General features: G+C 37.7%; 1 protein-coding gene across 1 annotated transcript in view; it reads right to left on the bottom strand.

Moving 5' to 3' along the window:
* Nucleotides 1–1,205: 1,205 nt before the first annotated feature.
* plekhg7 (pleckstrin homology and RhoGEF domain containing G7) overlaps nt 1,206–17,786 on the bottom strand; it is a 35,975-nt gene continuing 19,394 nt past the window's right edge. The window contains exons 6-17 of the mRNA XM_004912915.4: nt 17,627–17,725; nt 16,809–16,958; nt 14,385–14,480; nt 13,277–13,378; nt 12,728–12,841; nt 12,289–12,463; nt 10,979–11,094; nt 5,965–6,058; nt 5,400–5,479; nt 3,620–3,770; nt 2,174–2,271; nt 1,206–1,508 (exon numbers count right to left, since the gene is read on the bottom strand). Of these exons, the coding sequence (XP_004912972.1) occupies nt 1,401–1,508; nt 2,174–2,271; nt 3,620–3,770; nt 5,400–5,479; nt 5,965–6,058; nt 10,979–11,094; nt 12,289–12,463; nt 12,728–12,841; nt 13,277–13,378; nt 14,385–14,480; nt 16,809–16,958; nt 17,627–17,725 (1,383 nt within the window). The 3' untranslated portion in view covers nt 1,206–1,400. The remainder of the gene's footprint in view (nt 1,509–2,173; nt 2,272–3,619; nt 3,771–5,399; nt 5,480–5,964; nt 6,059–10,978; nt 11,095–12,288; nt 12,464–12,727; nt 12,842–13,276; nt 13,379–14,384; nt 14,481–16,808; nt 16,959–17,626; nt 17,726–17,786) is intronic.

Below are 17,786 nucleotides of genomic sequence, written 5' to 3'. Positions count from 1 at the left end.
CCTAGAGGCAGAGCAGCATTGACGTTTTCTGTTAAGGTGGCCGATTCGGCCCATTCAAAACACTATGGCAGCTCATCTGCCCATACCTGGCTGATATCTGGCCTGTTTAGTATTCCCATCAGATTTAGGACATTTGCTCTGTAATGTAGTCGTCACCCCAATGGCCTGTATCCCTGTTGTGATCCAGTCGTTTAGGAGCAGCCCGATATGGCGACCTCACCAAATGAGCAGATTTTATAATGCATAGTCAGCTTTAGGCTTATATTAGACCATGAATTCTGTTCTGTGTGCATAGTGATAGGTAAATATCATTCCATGTCTTAAAACATGGGGTGTCATTGGGAGATATTTGCTTTTTCTCCTTCAGCAAAGAAAACAATATCTCCAATCCTTCTCACCCATTCTTCTTCTCTCCCTTTTACTCACCTCATAAGATATTCTGTCTAATTTCATAAAGATATCAGGGAGGCAGGCCTTTCTGGGTGCCCCATACATGGCCAATAAGCTGCCGACACAGTCTAGAGGGACTAGGTCAGAAGCTTTTTTCAGTTGATAAGTTTGTTTGCTCACCCTATGTTAAACGGGGATGACTGGCCACTGACAGATCATTCTTACTGGGAAATCCTCTTGCATTTATATTTACTGTATGTTTGGGATTCTGTACTGTAGAGAGCTAGGTGATAGAAATCCAGCGTGGAATGGCCAAAGAAGAATAACACATTCTCTTTACTATTTACCAATCATAAAAAAACTTTTTTTAAAAGGTAAAACACAAAATGAATAACAGGTAAGTGCCTAAGTGGCCAGTTTGATTATTGGGCAGGTTTGGAAATGTAATCTGCTGATGCACCAGTTCATGTTGTATTGGCAGAAGTGCTTCCTGCAGTTCAAACAATCGGAAAATGCGGCCCTACCACGTGTGGCCTCTTATACGCTCTCTGTCTCTTTGGCATAGGTGTCTGGTGGCCAATCATATACCCAGCTGACCCTTGTATAAGATAAATCAATCCTTGCGATTTCCTTCCTGCTCTATTGCAGATATCCCAGGGCGTAGCTTGCTCATATTCCTACCTATCCTCCCTGTCTCATGGGGATATTAAAAATAAAATGCAACTTAAACATTTAAAGAGGTGTGGTACTTTAAATTACCATCAAATATTATGGTGCCGTATAAATGCTGGGGTCTAAATGCTAATACAACCTGGTTGAAACAGACTGTGGTCTTTATTTCTACAAAATATAAGGGGGGGGCTTTACACCCAAAAACACTAACACAATATAAGTTACACTCAAACTCTAAGAAACATTATTAAAAATACAAAATGCAAATACTGTACACAGAGAATCTATATAATTAAAATGGACACCTAAACAAAGTGCAAGGTGTACAATGAACAAATCTAGATTTCTGCTGACTCCGATGATTGCCACAAGGTTGAAAGGCGCTTTGATCTGTGTGTTTCTGTGTAGCAAGACATGGCCGTTTCTATCTGTGACATCCAGGTTTTCTGTGCAAAGAAATAGGCAAAACAGTGTTCTGTGAATCAATCACACAAATTGCCCTTTTTTTGTCAGTAATACAAAAATAGCGCATATTAGCTGTGACTGGTCTAGTGTTAGATTAGAAAACCTGTATGTTTAGTCTTCAAGGCACACAGATAAAGTGATTTGCCCAAGGCTGCAAACCAAGGCCTCCATGAGTCATGGGGTTAAAAGCAGGCAATAGTAAATTAAGCCCTTAATGGATTTCAAAGTCGCTTCAAAATTGACTTGCTACAGCAACTGCGCAACCTTTCACTGGGTATTGGTTTCTTTAGCTCAGTTCAATAATTGTGCTTTGCTCTTGATTCTGACCTGTGAGTTAGGTGCGCCTCACACAAACCTGTAAGACGTGAAAATCTTCTTACATTTAGTTTATAACAATTAGTCACTATGAAAGGAAAAAGTATTTGGCAAGCACAGGTGTGAATCGTGATATTTGGGGATGCAACCAACTGATGTGCGCTTTCCCATGATATGAAGAATAATGTTAATGGTGCTTGTCTCTGAGGCCCACCGGGCACCCAAACCAGACCTTGCAAGACCTGACACTACTCGGAGATGAGAGAAAACCAGAAGAAAACAGATGATCGCTCCATCTACCCAATATCTTTCCATTGCCATTGATACAAACCTTCTCTGATTCTGTGTGTGCTTGGAGAATGAAGGCAGCTATGCATTGCTGGTATCTATTCTCATGCTGGACCATAAAAGCATTCTTCATGCCGTATACTGTAAAAAGAAGATATAAGGGTGAAAAAGAATATTATTTCACTGTCTTTTTTAACCTTTCAGAGTTGCACTGTGTAAGGTGATGGCAGAATATACAGTACATACTGCCCTGAAATATATACAGTAGGGTGGTTGTTATTCCTAAACCAAGCATAACATGTTATTATAGTGGAAAAGAGTTGTATGGCTATAAAGGCTTTGGAATTAACCCATCACTGCCAAACTTACTGCCATCCGTAAGGCAAGCTATAAAAATCGCACACAAACATTCCATGTTAAATGTGCAAGCCTGCTTTCCAACACCTCTCCCAGGCGACCTATCTACTACCATCTACCTGGAACCTAATCTTATAAGCCCTTTTTTGTTTATTAGGGCTCTGGCACACAGGGAGATTAGTCACGGGCGACTAATCTCCCTGAACTACCATCCCACCGGCGAAAATGTAATTCGCCGGTGGGATGGCACACGCTGCGCAGGTGATTTCAGCAAATCACCGAAGTTGCCTCGCGAGGCAAAAAATCTACCCTGCTCCAATAATTGCCCTATCCTGCAAACCATTTATTATTTTGAATGCTTTATTAGAAAATACCTGCTAAAACTTGGCTTCCGGTCATTTGAAATACGGCGATGCAGAAGAAGCAGAATCCACTATGTGACGATCGATTGATCCTAGCCCAACTCCTTCCTATACAGAAAGAAGGCTAGGAGGAGAAGTCGATCGTCGCATCGACGTATTTCAAATGACCGGAAGCCAAGTTTTAGCAGGTATTTTCTAATAATGCATTTAAAATAATAAATGGTGAGCAGGGTACAATAGATTTTTTACTTAAAACATTTTAGTGTTACTTTTCCTTTAACTTCTCACACAGCTGCCCAAAGCCCACTGAGCATGTGTGTGTCACTGACACTTCTAACAAAATACAAGATGTGAACTCCTGTTACAACTTTGAAGTCCTGGATCAATACTGTTAAAAAGATGCTGAAACTTAAGGTTGGCGCAATAACTTCAGTATATAAAATACAGCAATAGTAAGTGCAGTATAGGATAAACCTTTAACCTGAATCAAGGAAGGCTTTAGCGTAAGTCAAAAATAGCATTTGCCCTGGGCATCAGCAACTGAGGGACTCCCTCTGTATCAGTTGTTAGATATTTTCAGTATATAAATATTACCTGGTTGCCAAACCTGAATCATTATAATAACCCTATTCGCCTGACGCAAATTACATGCTACAGCACAGAAACAGAATACATTGTAAGGAAAGATGTTTTTGTAAGATCCTTGTCAAATTCTCAAGGAAGCTGATTTTGTAGCAAACATCAATTTTGTTTACTATAAAACAACATACCCGTGACATGGTATTGATCAACAGTTTTCAGACTTAATCTGTCTAGTGCAATAGGCTGGTCTACTACTTTGCAGTAGCCTCCTTCCTTAGTCACCATCTGCAGCTCTGGGTGAAGGCATGGGTACTGGTTAACCTCCAAATTTGTAGATTTCTGTAAGCAAATCAGTGATAAAGTCAGTAGTGGTAATAAACTGATTTAAATATTGATTAAAGATCAGCGATTACAGAGAATTCCTAAAAATCTCAGTAAAAGTAACTAGAAATAGTTGAAATGAGATGGGGAAGCAAAGGTATTGGTGTGCAGAGGAGGAACAAGCTCAGAAGGAGCAGAGAGGACACGGGGAAAGTAATGAAATGGAGCAATACGTTGGAGAGGGCTTGGCGATGAAAAGGAGTTGGAAAAGCAGAGAAGGCAAGGAGAATAGCAATGGAGAATGGGGGAGAGCACACAAAGGTGGTGGTGGCATATAAGGAACACCGGGGGTCATTTATAAAATCCACACAGCGCAGAATCATTCACACAGTAAACATATTTGCTCCTTTGTTTATATTTATAAAGCAAACATAATTGCAAATTTTTATTTGCAGTGCAAATGTCTGCAAACACTTTTTAAATATTGTCATATTCACAAATAGCAAATATTTATGCACACACTTTGGTTGTGGACAAATATTCACTAAACTGATTTTGCAATTTGAAAATTACCGCTATATTCACAGACAATAACCACTCACAAAGGGCATGCAAATCGCAATCTCATTTGTGAATTTTTGTGCACAATTTGCATTACAAAAAAAGGAAAGAGGGGCACAGCACTGCAAAATGTTAACATTTAGGGGAAAATGTGTGCAAAACAACTATTTATGGAAAAAATATGCACTGTGCAAACTTTATAAATAACCCCACTGTGCTGAGGCGCTATGCTCCCTGAAACCCAGGACACACCATGAACCAGAAGGATTATGCTGAGCTGTGGCTGGTGTAAACATCTTGGTATGTGGCATAACCTAGGCAGAGCCAATGCCTTCCTAATAACCTAGCTATGTTTGTAATATGATAGATGATATATTTGAACCCTTATATGGCCCAATGGGCTGAGTAACTTATCTAGACCAGGGATCCCCAACCTTTTTCACCCGTGAGCAACATTCAAATGTAAAAAGAGTTGGGGAGCAACACAAGCATGAAAAAGATACCTGGAGGTGCCATATAAGGGCTATGATTGGCTATTTGGTAGCCCCTTTGTGGACTGGCAGCATACAGAAGGCTCTGTTTGGCTTTACACTGGGTTTTATGCATCCAAAACTTGCCTCCAAGCCAAGTATTCAAAAAATGAGCACCTACTTTGAGGCCACTGGGAGCAACATCCAAGGGGTTGGGGAGCAACATGTTGCTCATGAGCTACTGGTTGGGGATCACTGATCTAGACTAACAACCGATATTGTCACAAGGTATTTACAAGATTTAATATAAAACCTGGTAAACTTTTTGGGAATCGCTCGCTAAGCTTGTTGGCTTATAAACTGACAGAGTACTTCAGTACTAATAAGATTTATTATGAGGCCCAAGCCTTGTTGTCTTGCCCATAATGTACAACATCTGTTAACTTGAAAATGATGCCAGCATATCCGTGCTACAAACCACTACTCTACTTGTACTTGTTTTATCCCCACAACGATGGCACCATATACCCTCTGCCTCCTCCCCTGAATCCGAACAATAATAATAGTGTAAACAGATTTTAATAAAGCTGTGCTAAGCTCTATCCAGATGAGTTACCCTTTTATTCCGCTTTATCTTTGTTATGAGCAGAAAGTCATCAAAGAGAAACAGATATACATCAAGGAGTCTGGTACTTTCTGGAGAAAAACAAAGATAGATACATGTTATGGGTTTTACATATGTGTATAGCTACTGCTTAGAGCAATGACACACAGGGTGTTTTACTGCTCCTGTTAAACTGCAGGTGACTAAATGCCCATAATGCCTTGTCATTGCCTGCAGTGTATACTGCCATGCGTATGATATTCAAATCCCTTAATCATGGAAAAAACGTTGGGCTTTATCATGAAATTAAGTGAACTGCCCACTTTTTACAAGAGTTTTGCGGTCTGTGATTAAATGTTGCATTACAACCCATGTGCCATTGCCCATAAACAATCTTTCTTATTCTGTTCCAAATACAAATTCACTTTTGAATATCACATATGAGATGCTATCTAGACTGCACACACACACACTGATGCTTCTTACTGCAAAAGTTTTATGCATTTACTAATGATGCAAATATCACATGTGAACTGCAATACAAACACTGGTACTGGGCACAAATGAAGCCACCTACCTGTTAGGATGAGCTTTCCTTCATGCAGAAGGTCCCTATTTAGGGAAGACAGCATGCTCTCTACATTGGGTTCTTTAAAATGGTGTTTAAGGCCCTTGGATGTAAAAAATAAATACATTTAAAAAAAGGGAAAAACGTTCTTTTTCAAAAGTAATTTTAGCTAGAATTCTGCTAACAGTTTCTGCATGTTTTATACTGTCTCTCACACAAACATTACATCAACCTGTTAGCATCCAGCAATATCACAATGTGTGCTCATAAGCACTTCACAGGTCACATGGGCCAGTAGTTTGTGTACTAGTCTGTTTATTATACATACCCATAAGGATTAACATACCCCTAGCCCTTAAAACCAATGCTGCAGAGCATTTGAATCCTTAGGGGCATGTATAATAAACTGCTATTTAATGTAACTATTCTATATTGGTGATTTTGGTTAAAAAAAATGATTTGTGTGGTTCTGTTCAGTCAATAGTTTGAAACACCACCCTGACTTATCTGTTTTTTATTATCACTGATTAACCATGCTTTTTTTGGCATGTTAGGATTGTATACGAGGCTACTGCATTCTAAGGGCTCATACTCACAAGCGTTTTTTAATGCATTTATAAACGCACGCCGAGCCCCAAAACATGCATCATATGCATTTACATGCATTTTTTTAAACGCAGCTAAATGTGTCAGTTCAAAATGCAACCCACTAATCTACCAAATTATGAACGTATGTCAAGCACAAGAAAATGTAGCATGTTACGTCTAAAAAAACCACGATGAAATGTGAATGCAGGAAAATGCAACTCTGAATACTCGTGAGTACAGCCAGGTAGAATATAATGGAATCAATTAGCAAATGTGTTTAGGTATTTAGGTATATATCAAACTGTGTCTCAAACGAGTGTCAAATGCATAAAAAAGTGCTTGTGAGTACAACCCCGTATAAATGGAGCCAGAAGCAAGAGTTATACCCTCTCTCCAAAACATTAATGCACAGCTGAGCAGTTGTAATAAGTAACTGCTTCCTAGATGTGGATGTTTAGCTGGTGCTGTGCAGCAGGGCAGCTTTATTAATGCTCACAGCAGGCTTTCTGCAGTTGCACCAACCAGAGTTTTACATTCAAGTTTTGGGTTTTTTGCACTTAATAAATATCAGATATTCGAGTTTTTGAGCCATACTTTGAATTTTGTTTATTTATAGTTTAAATAAACTAAAAAAAATTGAATTAAAACGATATTAAATCACCCACAAAGTGTACCCTTCATTTGGCACTAGGGAAATGTGCAGTCCCTTGATACCTTCCCAGAGAACTTATATGATCCTAGTATTTATAAATTCAGAGATAATACTGCAAGTAAAACTTGATAACGTAATATAAAGTTCTGCATAATGAACATCCCTTAAGGGTGAAGACACATGGGGCGTTTAGTTGTGGCGACTAATCCGCGCAGCAAAAATGTGCAATTACTCGCCGCAACTGTCTTGATTAAAAGTTGCTGCGACTAAACGCCCCGTGCGTCCTCACCCTAAAAGTATGCAAGCAAATAGTCAATTAAACAACAAACACATGCTTACAAATAGGGAGGAGCAAAACTGCCTGTTGCTTTGCAGAAAAAATTATGAAACGTCAAAAAAAAAAAATGAACGAAATGGAAGTAATGCACTGGAGTCAATGGGCCCTTTCTGCCACTCAATGGCTATTTTTTCTCTTGGTTTTCCTTGCTCCAAATGCATTGGAGTCAATGGGAGTTTTTTTCTTACATTTTTTTCCCTGCATAAAAAAGTGCAATTTTGTTGCAGCAATCCAGAACACATTGCTAAAATTTTCCCCATAAAGCTGTTTCAGCTGAAAAGATTCACTCATCTCTACTTACAAATAATCCCTGGTTATTACTGTTAGGGAATGCATGCATTCTAACTTCCTAATTTACTGAAATATAAGGGCAAAATCTAAAGCAAAAATCTAAAGCAACATCCCTTTTCATCCAGTTTGTGAGTTGCCATTACTTGATGTGGCTGTTACACTTCAGCTTGACAATACCCAACGTTCATTTTTTATTGGAAGTTTCAACTTATTAGTGTAAATACAAATGCCCATAGAACTCTTGCCATCTATATTATAATATAACGTTGAGAATCCTATGCAGTTCTATATTCAAAGTTTTTCAGTGAGGGCCTGCCCCTTAAAGCTTCAGGTACTGTACCCCTGACTGCATTGACCAACCAGTAAAAATAATACTTGTGAAAAATGTTATCAATAGAGACTATAGATAACTCATGTACCAAGGCCAATATTTTCTTTGGCAGAAAAGGCAGTAACCCAGGCCAAAGATGAAATTAATTTAATTGCCCCTCCACAATTGGCAAATTCTAGCTGTCCTGCATCCATGCTACAGAAGGAAACAGTACTACAGTGCTACAGTAGCCAGGCCAATAATGTTTAATGGAACATAAATGTAATATAACTCAACTTATTAAAGGAACAGTAACATCAAAAAATTAAAGCGTTTTAAAGTAATTAAAATATTATGTGCTGTTGATCTGCAAAAAACTGGTGTTTTTTGCTACAGAAAAGCTACTATATAAATAAGCTGCTGTGTAGCCATGGGGGCAGCCATTCAAGCTGGAAAAAGGAGAAAAGGCACAGGTTACATAGCAGATAACTAGTAGATAAGCCCCGTATAATGGGGGTTTATCTGTTATCTGTTAAGTAACCTATGCCTTTTCTCCTTTGTATGGCTGCGCCCATGGCTACACAGCAGCTTACTTATATAAACTATAGTAGTCTTTCTGAGGCAAACACACCAGTTGTAGCAATGCAGGGCAACAGTACATTATATTGTTATTACTTTTATACACTTTCATTTTTTGGTGTTACTGTTCCTTTAATGTGAATGGAGAGACTAGGTACCTATAGCTACCCAGAACAGAAATGTGAGATTGATAAGGCCATCTTATTCATGTTTGCAATATTAATTTCCATCTGTTCTTCTTAAGCAATTTAAAGGAAAAGGAAGTTATCTCCAGTCTAATGGAAAGTATCTTCCATATTTATATGAAAGGAATACTTTTGCATTAACGCGCCAACCAATTATGGATTCTCTATGCATGAATTTTCTTGCTAGGTGAAACAAGAGTACTCCTCCATTCTATAGCAATTTCTTAATAAAGCCAATTTCATCTCATTCATTTCATTCTCCCAATGGACAGTTCAGAAGATTTATGCTTTAAAAAACTATTGTCAAACTGGTGCAAAAATAAAAGTGAAAGAACATTTATAAATGTTTGATAAATCTACCCCAAAATCTTTAATAACATTTTGCTTCTTTACAAAAAAAAAAAAAGCTTTCTATGCATTTGGCTTTATTTGAAAATAATGTGGCAGCCATGCTAGCAGGGTACCATTTCCCTTTAACACTGCTATTGTTGTGACAAACATGGACAAACAAATGCTTATGTGCTGAACACTCAAGACTGACAGGAGCCACCCCACAGGCAGCCAAAGTTGTTTTGGAAAAAGGAATGCGGTTTTATCCTATCGTGTTGACAGAATTCGTCCTCCGAGCTGTTGGCCTGGGAACAGTCCTAGCCTCGAGACTAGTGAAAGCAGCAGCCCCAGGGGGTAGAGACTATGGAGTAGATATGGATGTTTAGCTGGTGCTGTGCAGCAGGGCAGCTTTATTAATGCTCACAGCAGGCTTTCTGCAGTTGCACCAATCACATCAAGTCAATATAAATGTTTGTGCCTGGGGTGGAAGCTGGTTGCTGTGCAATGAAGACATGAACTTTCTCTAGGTGAAGCCAGTTTTATACATTTACATTTTCTAACTTTGCTGCAAGACCCACAGAAAACCTGATTTACTTTAACTGAACATATTAAAGCTGCTTTTCTTGGTTTGGATGGACCTGTCAGCTTTCTTTCATCCATGAGATTCCAGCTCAAGCTTACTCAAAAATGATTCTTAGGACTGAATTGTACATGTTAATTTAAGCCAGTGGTACTCCAAGCGTTCTTTCCATGTCTGTTTCTACATAGGCAAAGGGAATGCCTGGTGTACCACTGGCCTAACGCAAAAGGCAGATCTGTTCCCATACACTCCATGTTATCGACACACTAGCAGGCATCGGCTGGTGTTTCTGTACAGACAATGCCTAGAGTGCCACTGACCTTACACAGTAACAAAGATGTATTTATATAAGAAAAGCACAGGAGAGTACAATATATAGGTTTACTAGACTAACATAAAATCTGACAGCACTATATAATGGCAAATGTAATATTAAATAGAGATGAAAAAAGAAGGGAAATCACTGTATATAACAATAATATAATTTTCTCTTTTCTGAACGTAATCAGATGAAAAGCAATAATAGACAATGACAACCGATTATCTGCCAAATAAAAATAAGCTGGAAGGAAATAGGAAAAAATACTTTTCCCCCCAAAACTAATGTTATAAAAATCACAAAAATGTAAGATATTCTTCATTGTTCCCCTCTTAGCAATCTGTCTCTCTTTATGCAGTCGGAGTCAAATTTTGATTGACAGGTTGAATACATTCTTTGGGGGGTTGCACCCTTTGCCTAGAAGATGTATTAGAGCTTACCCTTTTAAAATAACCAGAAATCCTGTTTCTCTACATCAATCAGTCATTTTGTTTGTGCTGAAGTCGGTTATTTGAGTGATCTTTAAAACTCCTTCTGAGAAAGCCAGCCCCCCCCAAAAAGATGTATTAGACCTACCTGCCAATCAAAATCTGACCCCAACTTCTGCATGAAGAGAGACAGTTGCTGAGAGGGAGATAGTAAATAGCAATTTCAGAAACAGTACAGAATTTTAATTGATTATAATTAGAAAGTTTCATATTTCATATTTATTTTTCATTTTCCTCCTTTAACAAATTTTCACATTGTTGTCTGATACAATGTGGCTGCTGGGTCCAGTCCAGTATTTGCCTCTCTATATCAATCATAAACACCCTGTCTGTTCCACCCAACAAATAAGTACAGGAATCATACCTCTGGAATGAAAAACCTTTTGTCTCTCTCCCATAATGATGGCCACACAATAACCTCCTGGAGTTGCTTGTATTTCTGAGATTTATCGAGCCATTTTACCTTCCCCTCAAGGTCCCCTGAAAGTTAAAAGGCATTTTAAATTGGTTTTGGGCTTTTGTTTCAGAAAGAAGCTATTTTATCATTTTAACCTTATAAAAAAAGTGTGCGTATTATATATGGCTGATACAAAGAACCTTAGTGGGAGGGGTTATAATAAAAGTCATAAATGGAGAAAAATTTGCATAAGTAAGATTAAAATTCTCATTTTGCAATGTAATATTTTTAATTAGACAGATATTGCACTTTTAAGGCATGCTTGAAAGTGATGTAATCGTTTGGAACAAAAAGAACTGAAACAAACTATAAAATGTGCAATCTTTCCTCAACTGAAATAAATGCTCACTAAACAGTTTCCAGGTCCCCTAAAGCAAATATGCTTGCACAGAGGCATTTATGTGTTGCAAATATTTTTCCGTTACTGCCTTTTATTACATTCTTCTATTAAAGTTTTATTTGAGTATCAAAGTTGCAAAATTTGGATGCCCCTTTGCCCAAACGTATAGGCACAGCCAGAAGCTTCATATAGTCTTTGAATGCTGTATTATTTAACTTCATAATTGTATGTTATAGCAATAAACCAAATCATGTTTGATCTTTGTTGATGGATGATAGATCTGCAATTGCCTATTTGTCTTATGCCAGAACCAGCTGTGGTTACACTTAAGCCTTCTGTACTCATTGAACTATATCTCAATGTTCAAATGCATTGTAGAGTTCATGTGATATGCTCAGATATGTTTACAAATTATAAGTTAAAGCTAACAGAACTGAACTTGTTCACGAGGGATAAGATTGCAAAGGTTAAGATTTGATAAGAAATCTGTAGTAGTCATGACAGACAGTTTTTATCTGCATTGTACAGTCAATGTTTCTGATTTTTCCATGGAGACACCACAGTGAATCAACATGGAACTAGTATCAAGAGGCTAGCCTTCTCTTTTATACTCTAATAGCCATTTGTGATCAACAAAATTGTATTTTCATTTTTATGTCACAGTGGAAAATATGTGGTTTTCATAAACTAGGCTAATAATCCGTTTCAAGACGTCAGCACCAGTATTTACTGCTTTTAAGATTATTAAAAATGCTATAATTAGGGCTATTTGTCCCCCTATCATGCTATTTCTGGAATGACTATCATGCTTTCAAAGCAAGTTATTTAACCAGCAGTTCAACTGACATCACAAAATCATTCTGGTTTTGTTACTCACGTAGTGTGCTCTCTACTTTATCTTTCACAGAGTAGATGGCGATTTTCTCAGTTACGTCAGTGCTTTGTTTCCAGATATTCTTTAGGAGTAGTGGATAACGAGTTAGTCGATGTAAAGGTGCTACTAGCAGGTCTGAGAGATGCAGCCTTCTACACTGCTCATGCTGTTCACACCACTACTAAACAAAAAGCAACAGTGGTTAGAAGATGAGCATTTATACACACACGTTATCAATTGTTTTACTATAATAATATGACATTGCTACGTTATTTGAATGATCACTTTCTACAACAAACCAACAGCTAGTACTGTATATAGCTGGCCGGCTTTTATGATCATTCGTTATTATGAGATTTTATTCATAAAGCACCATGATATGCTGCAGCACTGTGCTAATCACATCATTGTGCAGAGCAGAAGAAGAAAACAGACACATTACTTTAAGATAGATGGCAAAGTCATCTCGTTGCTTGAGGCTTTCCAGGTATATAACAGCAGAAGTATAATTCAGGCAGTAAACCTCGTGGCTGAGACAGAGGCTGTCCTTGAAATGCTAAAAAAGCAAACAAGACAGCAAACTTAACAATAATAAGATCATATTTATATTAGATTTTGCCAAAGGCCTTGAAGCTGATTTGTCCAAAAGATGTTATTTTCATCTTTTGATGAGGCTTCGACATGAAACCACCTCTTTTGAAGCATCACATATAAAGGACATAACTAAAACAAGCATGTAACCAATATAAGTGTGACAATAAAATGAACATTTATTCAAACTGACTACTGCTTTTTAAACTAATACACAAAGTTCATAGAGCACCCCTTTATTTTATCATTGACACATATCCTGGTCTTCCTGTTTCACTAAGCACCTAGTAAAAGGTATCCATATAGCCAAATGTATCATAGGTTATGTCAGTTTAAGACTTTTTTTATGTAATGTGTTACCTCACTATATTACTGCCAGAGAGGGAAGCATTACACATACCTTTGTTAGCAAGCCTGCCAGTGGGGGAGAGAATGAAGCTGTACTTCCTAGTTCTCTGCTTTTAATAGTATTGAGTAGGCCAACAGCAAAATTAAGGCTTTCCTGTGGAAAAAAAAATTGCATATATCAGGGGACAGATTATATGTCAGTGTCCAGTGTGTTTCTGCTCAGCAAACTTGAAATTGCCTTACTTTGTGAAATATATTGCCAGAATAGTAATGTATAGTATCTCTGACCAGTTTATGCCCTTTTACCATCTTTTTCAGAGGGAAATTATATATAAATAGATTGCCTTGCACCCAAACACTGCAGAGAAGAGAAATGCCCCACATTAATCTTCTTGCTCCTACCACTCAAGTCACTATGGGGTGATGATTGTTCCCCTCTGTATAACCATAAAATAAATCAAGACCCCAGCATTATTATTAACACTGCCTCTGATTCTAATGCCATAGGTCAGGGTTTGACATGACCTTCCTAACACATATAACCATGGGGAAGGCATGGGTCATGGCACATCTATGCAGAATCACTTACTGAATTCTCCATACCCCAAATCACAAGAGGATTAGAAAAAGGTGGTTGCAACAAGTGCAATACCAGTAATACGAGACCCTAGTTTATAAACAGATCAGTGATTTACATAAACAAATCTGCAGCCCAAGTGAAACTGAAAATCCAGAGATTAATTCAGCACTTATTTTAAATGCCAATTGAGTGTATCCTTTCCTACTCAGAGCTGTGAGCTAGAATCCTGTTAGACTCTACTGCAATTGTTTTCATTCTTTGAATGCTTAATTAAGGCAGTTCTTTTTTATTCAAAGCTTTGGCATTTGAGGTGGTTTCAGCAGTGATCAAAATCCTAGGGATCATTACAATATGCTTCCCAGTGACAACAATGGAAAGCAGTAGGAGTACTACTCTCCAAACATTTGTCATGCAAAAACGAGGCAGTATATGCATAAGAGATTCTGTCTCTATTGTGAAGTTTTATATAGGCCATGGGGTGAATGCTTGGGTAAGAAACTGAGGCTCAGATCATCAGGTTGCTAACTTATATAGTAATTATTATAGACAAAAGAACAGTTTCCCAGAAAAAAACATTTACCTGGATCAGTTCCTCGAGGTTGGCAAATAACCTCACCACATCCACATCCAGCAAATGGTCATTGCTCTGCAAATGCTGTAGTGCACTAAAAAACACCTATAACATAAAAATGTGATACTAACATTTATAGCCTGATTGTTTTAACAAACCATATTTCACTAAATCACAGTAAATGGGAACAAGTTTATAAACTTATTGCTTGACAACTTTATGTCACATGTTGTTGAGGAGCCAACCAGGAACCATGCTATAACGGATCTAGTGATCATGACCCAGAACATACATCAAATGTGCAAGTGGTTGAACCCCTCGGTAACAGTGACCATAATATTATATCTTTTAATGTAATGGTACAAAAATAAATATACACTGGGGCAACAAAGACCCTGAATTTTAGAAAAACACATTTTAGCTCCTGAAGGGCAGTGCTTCAGAGCATAGATTGGGGCATTATGTTTTCTGCTAAAACACACAGAGCAGAAATGGTTGTCATTTAAAATGGTATTAAATGATTACTGTTCTCACTGTATTCCCTTAAGAAGTAAGCAATTAGAAATCACCCTATGTGGCTTAATTTGGAGGTAAAGAATTTAATAGGTAAAAAAAGTCAGAGGGGACAGAAGCAGCATTTAATGAATATACACACTATAACAAGTGCTGTAAAACAGCAATCCGGAAGGCAAGGATAGAAAAGGAGGAGTGCATTGCAGCAATGGCTAAAACTAACCCCAAAAAGTTTTTTAAATATATTAATAGTAAAAAGATGCTGGTTGAGAGTGTGGCCCCATTGAATTATGGTAACAATATGGTTACAACGGATACAGAAAAGGCATATATGCTAAACCAGTTCTTTTCTTTAGTTTATACTGAAGAGTGCCAAGACCTACTCAATAGCTGCACTGTTGGCTCAGCTCAGTCTAGTCAGTGGTTGACGCAGGATATGATACATAAAGATTTACTCAAAATTAATGTGAACAAGGCACCAGGGCCAGATGGAATACACCCACGGGTACTAAGAGCTAGGGTCAGTTTTACAATGGCCTTTGTTTCTGATATTCTCAGACTTGCTTTCATCTGGTATGGTACCTATGGATTGGAGTAAAGGTTATATAATTTCTATATTTAAAAAGGGTATACATTCAGCCTGAAAATTATAGGCCAGTAAGTTTGACATCTGTGGTGGGCAAGTTATTTGAAGGCTTGTTAAGGGATCAAATACAAAATTATGTTCTGAAGAATGGCATTATGAGCAGTAATCAGCATGGCATTATGAAGGACAGGTCCTGTCAAGACTAATTTGATTGCTTTCCAGTGTCCGACTGGCCTACCAGGACACCAGGAAAACTCCTGGTGGGCCCAGGTGTCAGTGGGCCTTCTTGTTTCTATCTATTTAGCCTATTTCATGGTCATTCCCTATTTCTGTACAGGAACATGGAAGCTTGATAGATGGAAGAATAGGGTATAGTATGTAGAGAAAAAAGACTAGGATAATAAAGAGTTTGAAGGATGAGAGGAGGAATTAAAGTTTTGAGAGCGGGCCCCTGCCATCTCAGTCCGACACTGTTGCTTTCTATGACAAGGTTAGTAAGAAGCTGGAGAGTGGGGATGCAGTAGATGTGATCTAGTTGGATTTTGCCAATGCATTTGATACTGTGCCCCAAAAAACAACTGCTTTCTAAACTAAGGTCTGTTGACCTTAGTGAAGTCGTTTGGACATGGATAGGAAACTGGCTACAGGATCGGGTACAGAGGGTGGTTGTTAATGGTACATTCTCTACTTGGAATAAGGTTCTCAGTGGGGTCCCTCAGGGTTCTGTACTGGGTCCACAATTTTTGTTTAAATTGTTTAAATTGTTCATTAATGACTTAGGGGAGGGTATTATAAGTAAAGAATCAGTGTTTTCAGATGAAAAAAAACTCTGCAGTCCAATCAATTCACTCCAGGATGTATAATCCTTCCAGGATGATCTTGACAAACTGACAATCTGGGCGGCTAAGCAGCAGGTGAATAAATGTGGATAAATGTAAGGTCATACACCTGGGATGTAAAAATATGCTAGGTTAATTGACCTTAGCAACTAAGCTGCGGGAATGGTAAGATGCAAGACAAATAGTAGAAACCTAAACAGTATACAGTTAAACAAAATAATAACAATGTAGCTTTGCAATTTCTTCTTATGGTTAGGGTCAATGACCTTAGCAATGGTGAACTATTTTGAATTTCAAATAATAAAAAGAAAACTGAAAAGTAATAATATTAATAATTCAATAAAATCCAGACACAAACGCAATATATACAGCGAAAGGGCAGCGCTCACTATGTCAGTGTCCCTTTAAGAACCACCAAGTCAAATCAATCAAATGAACTAGGCTACTAACATATTTTTAGTTTTATTACTTAATCCTATTTGAGATGTTACTTACCTTTTTCAGAACTAGCAACTGGTCTAGGTGGTAAGTGCACTCAGAGGTGAAAAGTTCCCATACAGACTCTTGGCGTCTTCTGTTTGATTTATGAAGGTTCTCCGTGTTCTCTGCAGTGTGCATACTTATAACTTCATTCCATGTTTTGTCCTAGATACCAATTGTACAGGAACATTTAATAAATTGATAGATTGTCACCTAATTCACTCAGCGCCAAAGCTGTAAGGGGTGGATTTCATTACTTAGAAGACAATTTATTCATATTTCATACCATTTAGCATGACAGTTTCAGAACTTTTTGTCCAAGATGTAAACTCTGTAAACTCCTGTAAACTCTCTTACAGCATTACCTGCCTGCAGTTTTGTAGATAAATCCCCTTCAGTGATTAAACTCGATTTGGAAGTAGAGATCAACAAAAACATATTTGAAAAGGTTTGCTGGTATCCAGAATGTATTATCTTGCAGCTCAAAATATAGCTTTACTCCTACTCCATAAACAAACAAACAAACTAAAGCCTCTCTAGATTAAGTAACAATGTTTATCAATATGTTTAGGAGCTAGTGGGGGAACACTCTACCCATTTAATTGTCTATGCGTTGGGCTAAATGAGAGTAGTAGTTTTCAGAGATTACTGACATTATTTATTTATTAAAATAACAAAATGATTCAAAATTCCCTATGTGCTCTTGGGTTTGTACGTATATTGAGTAATATAACTTATGTAGAAATGTCCAAAATGAAAAAACCTTAGGCTTCTGAAGAATAGATGGATTTATGGCTTCACACAAATAACAACTTCTCATTAGAAGAGTTTACCTTAAGAATGTAAAGCTCATTTCCTGTGAAGTCTTGGATCTTAACACTTGAGAGGCAGTTTTCCAAATCAGATATTTGCTTTTGCTTTCCTTTCATTAGCTAAAGGATGAAAATGCCAAATTTAAATGTCCATATTTTTTAAATTATTCTTTACAATATA

Source organism: Xenopus tropicalis, chromosome 3, assembly GCF_000004195.4.
Source record: "Xenopus tropicalis strain Nigerian chromosome 3, UCB_Xtro_10.0, whole genome shotgun sequence".
Lineage (NCBI taxonomy): Eukaryota > Metazoa > Chordata > Amphibia > Anura > Pipidae > Xenopus > Xenopus tropicalis.
Note: the sequence above shows the minus strand (reverse complement) of the source record. Positions and strands in the feature narration are given on the sequence as shown.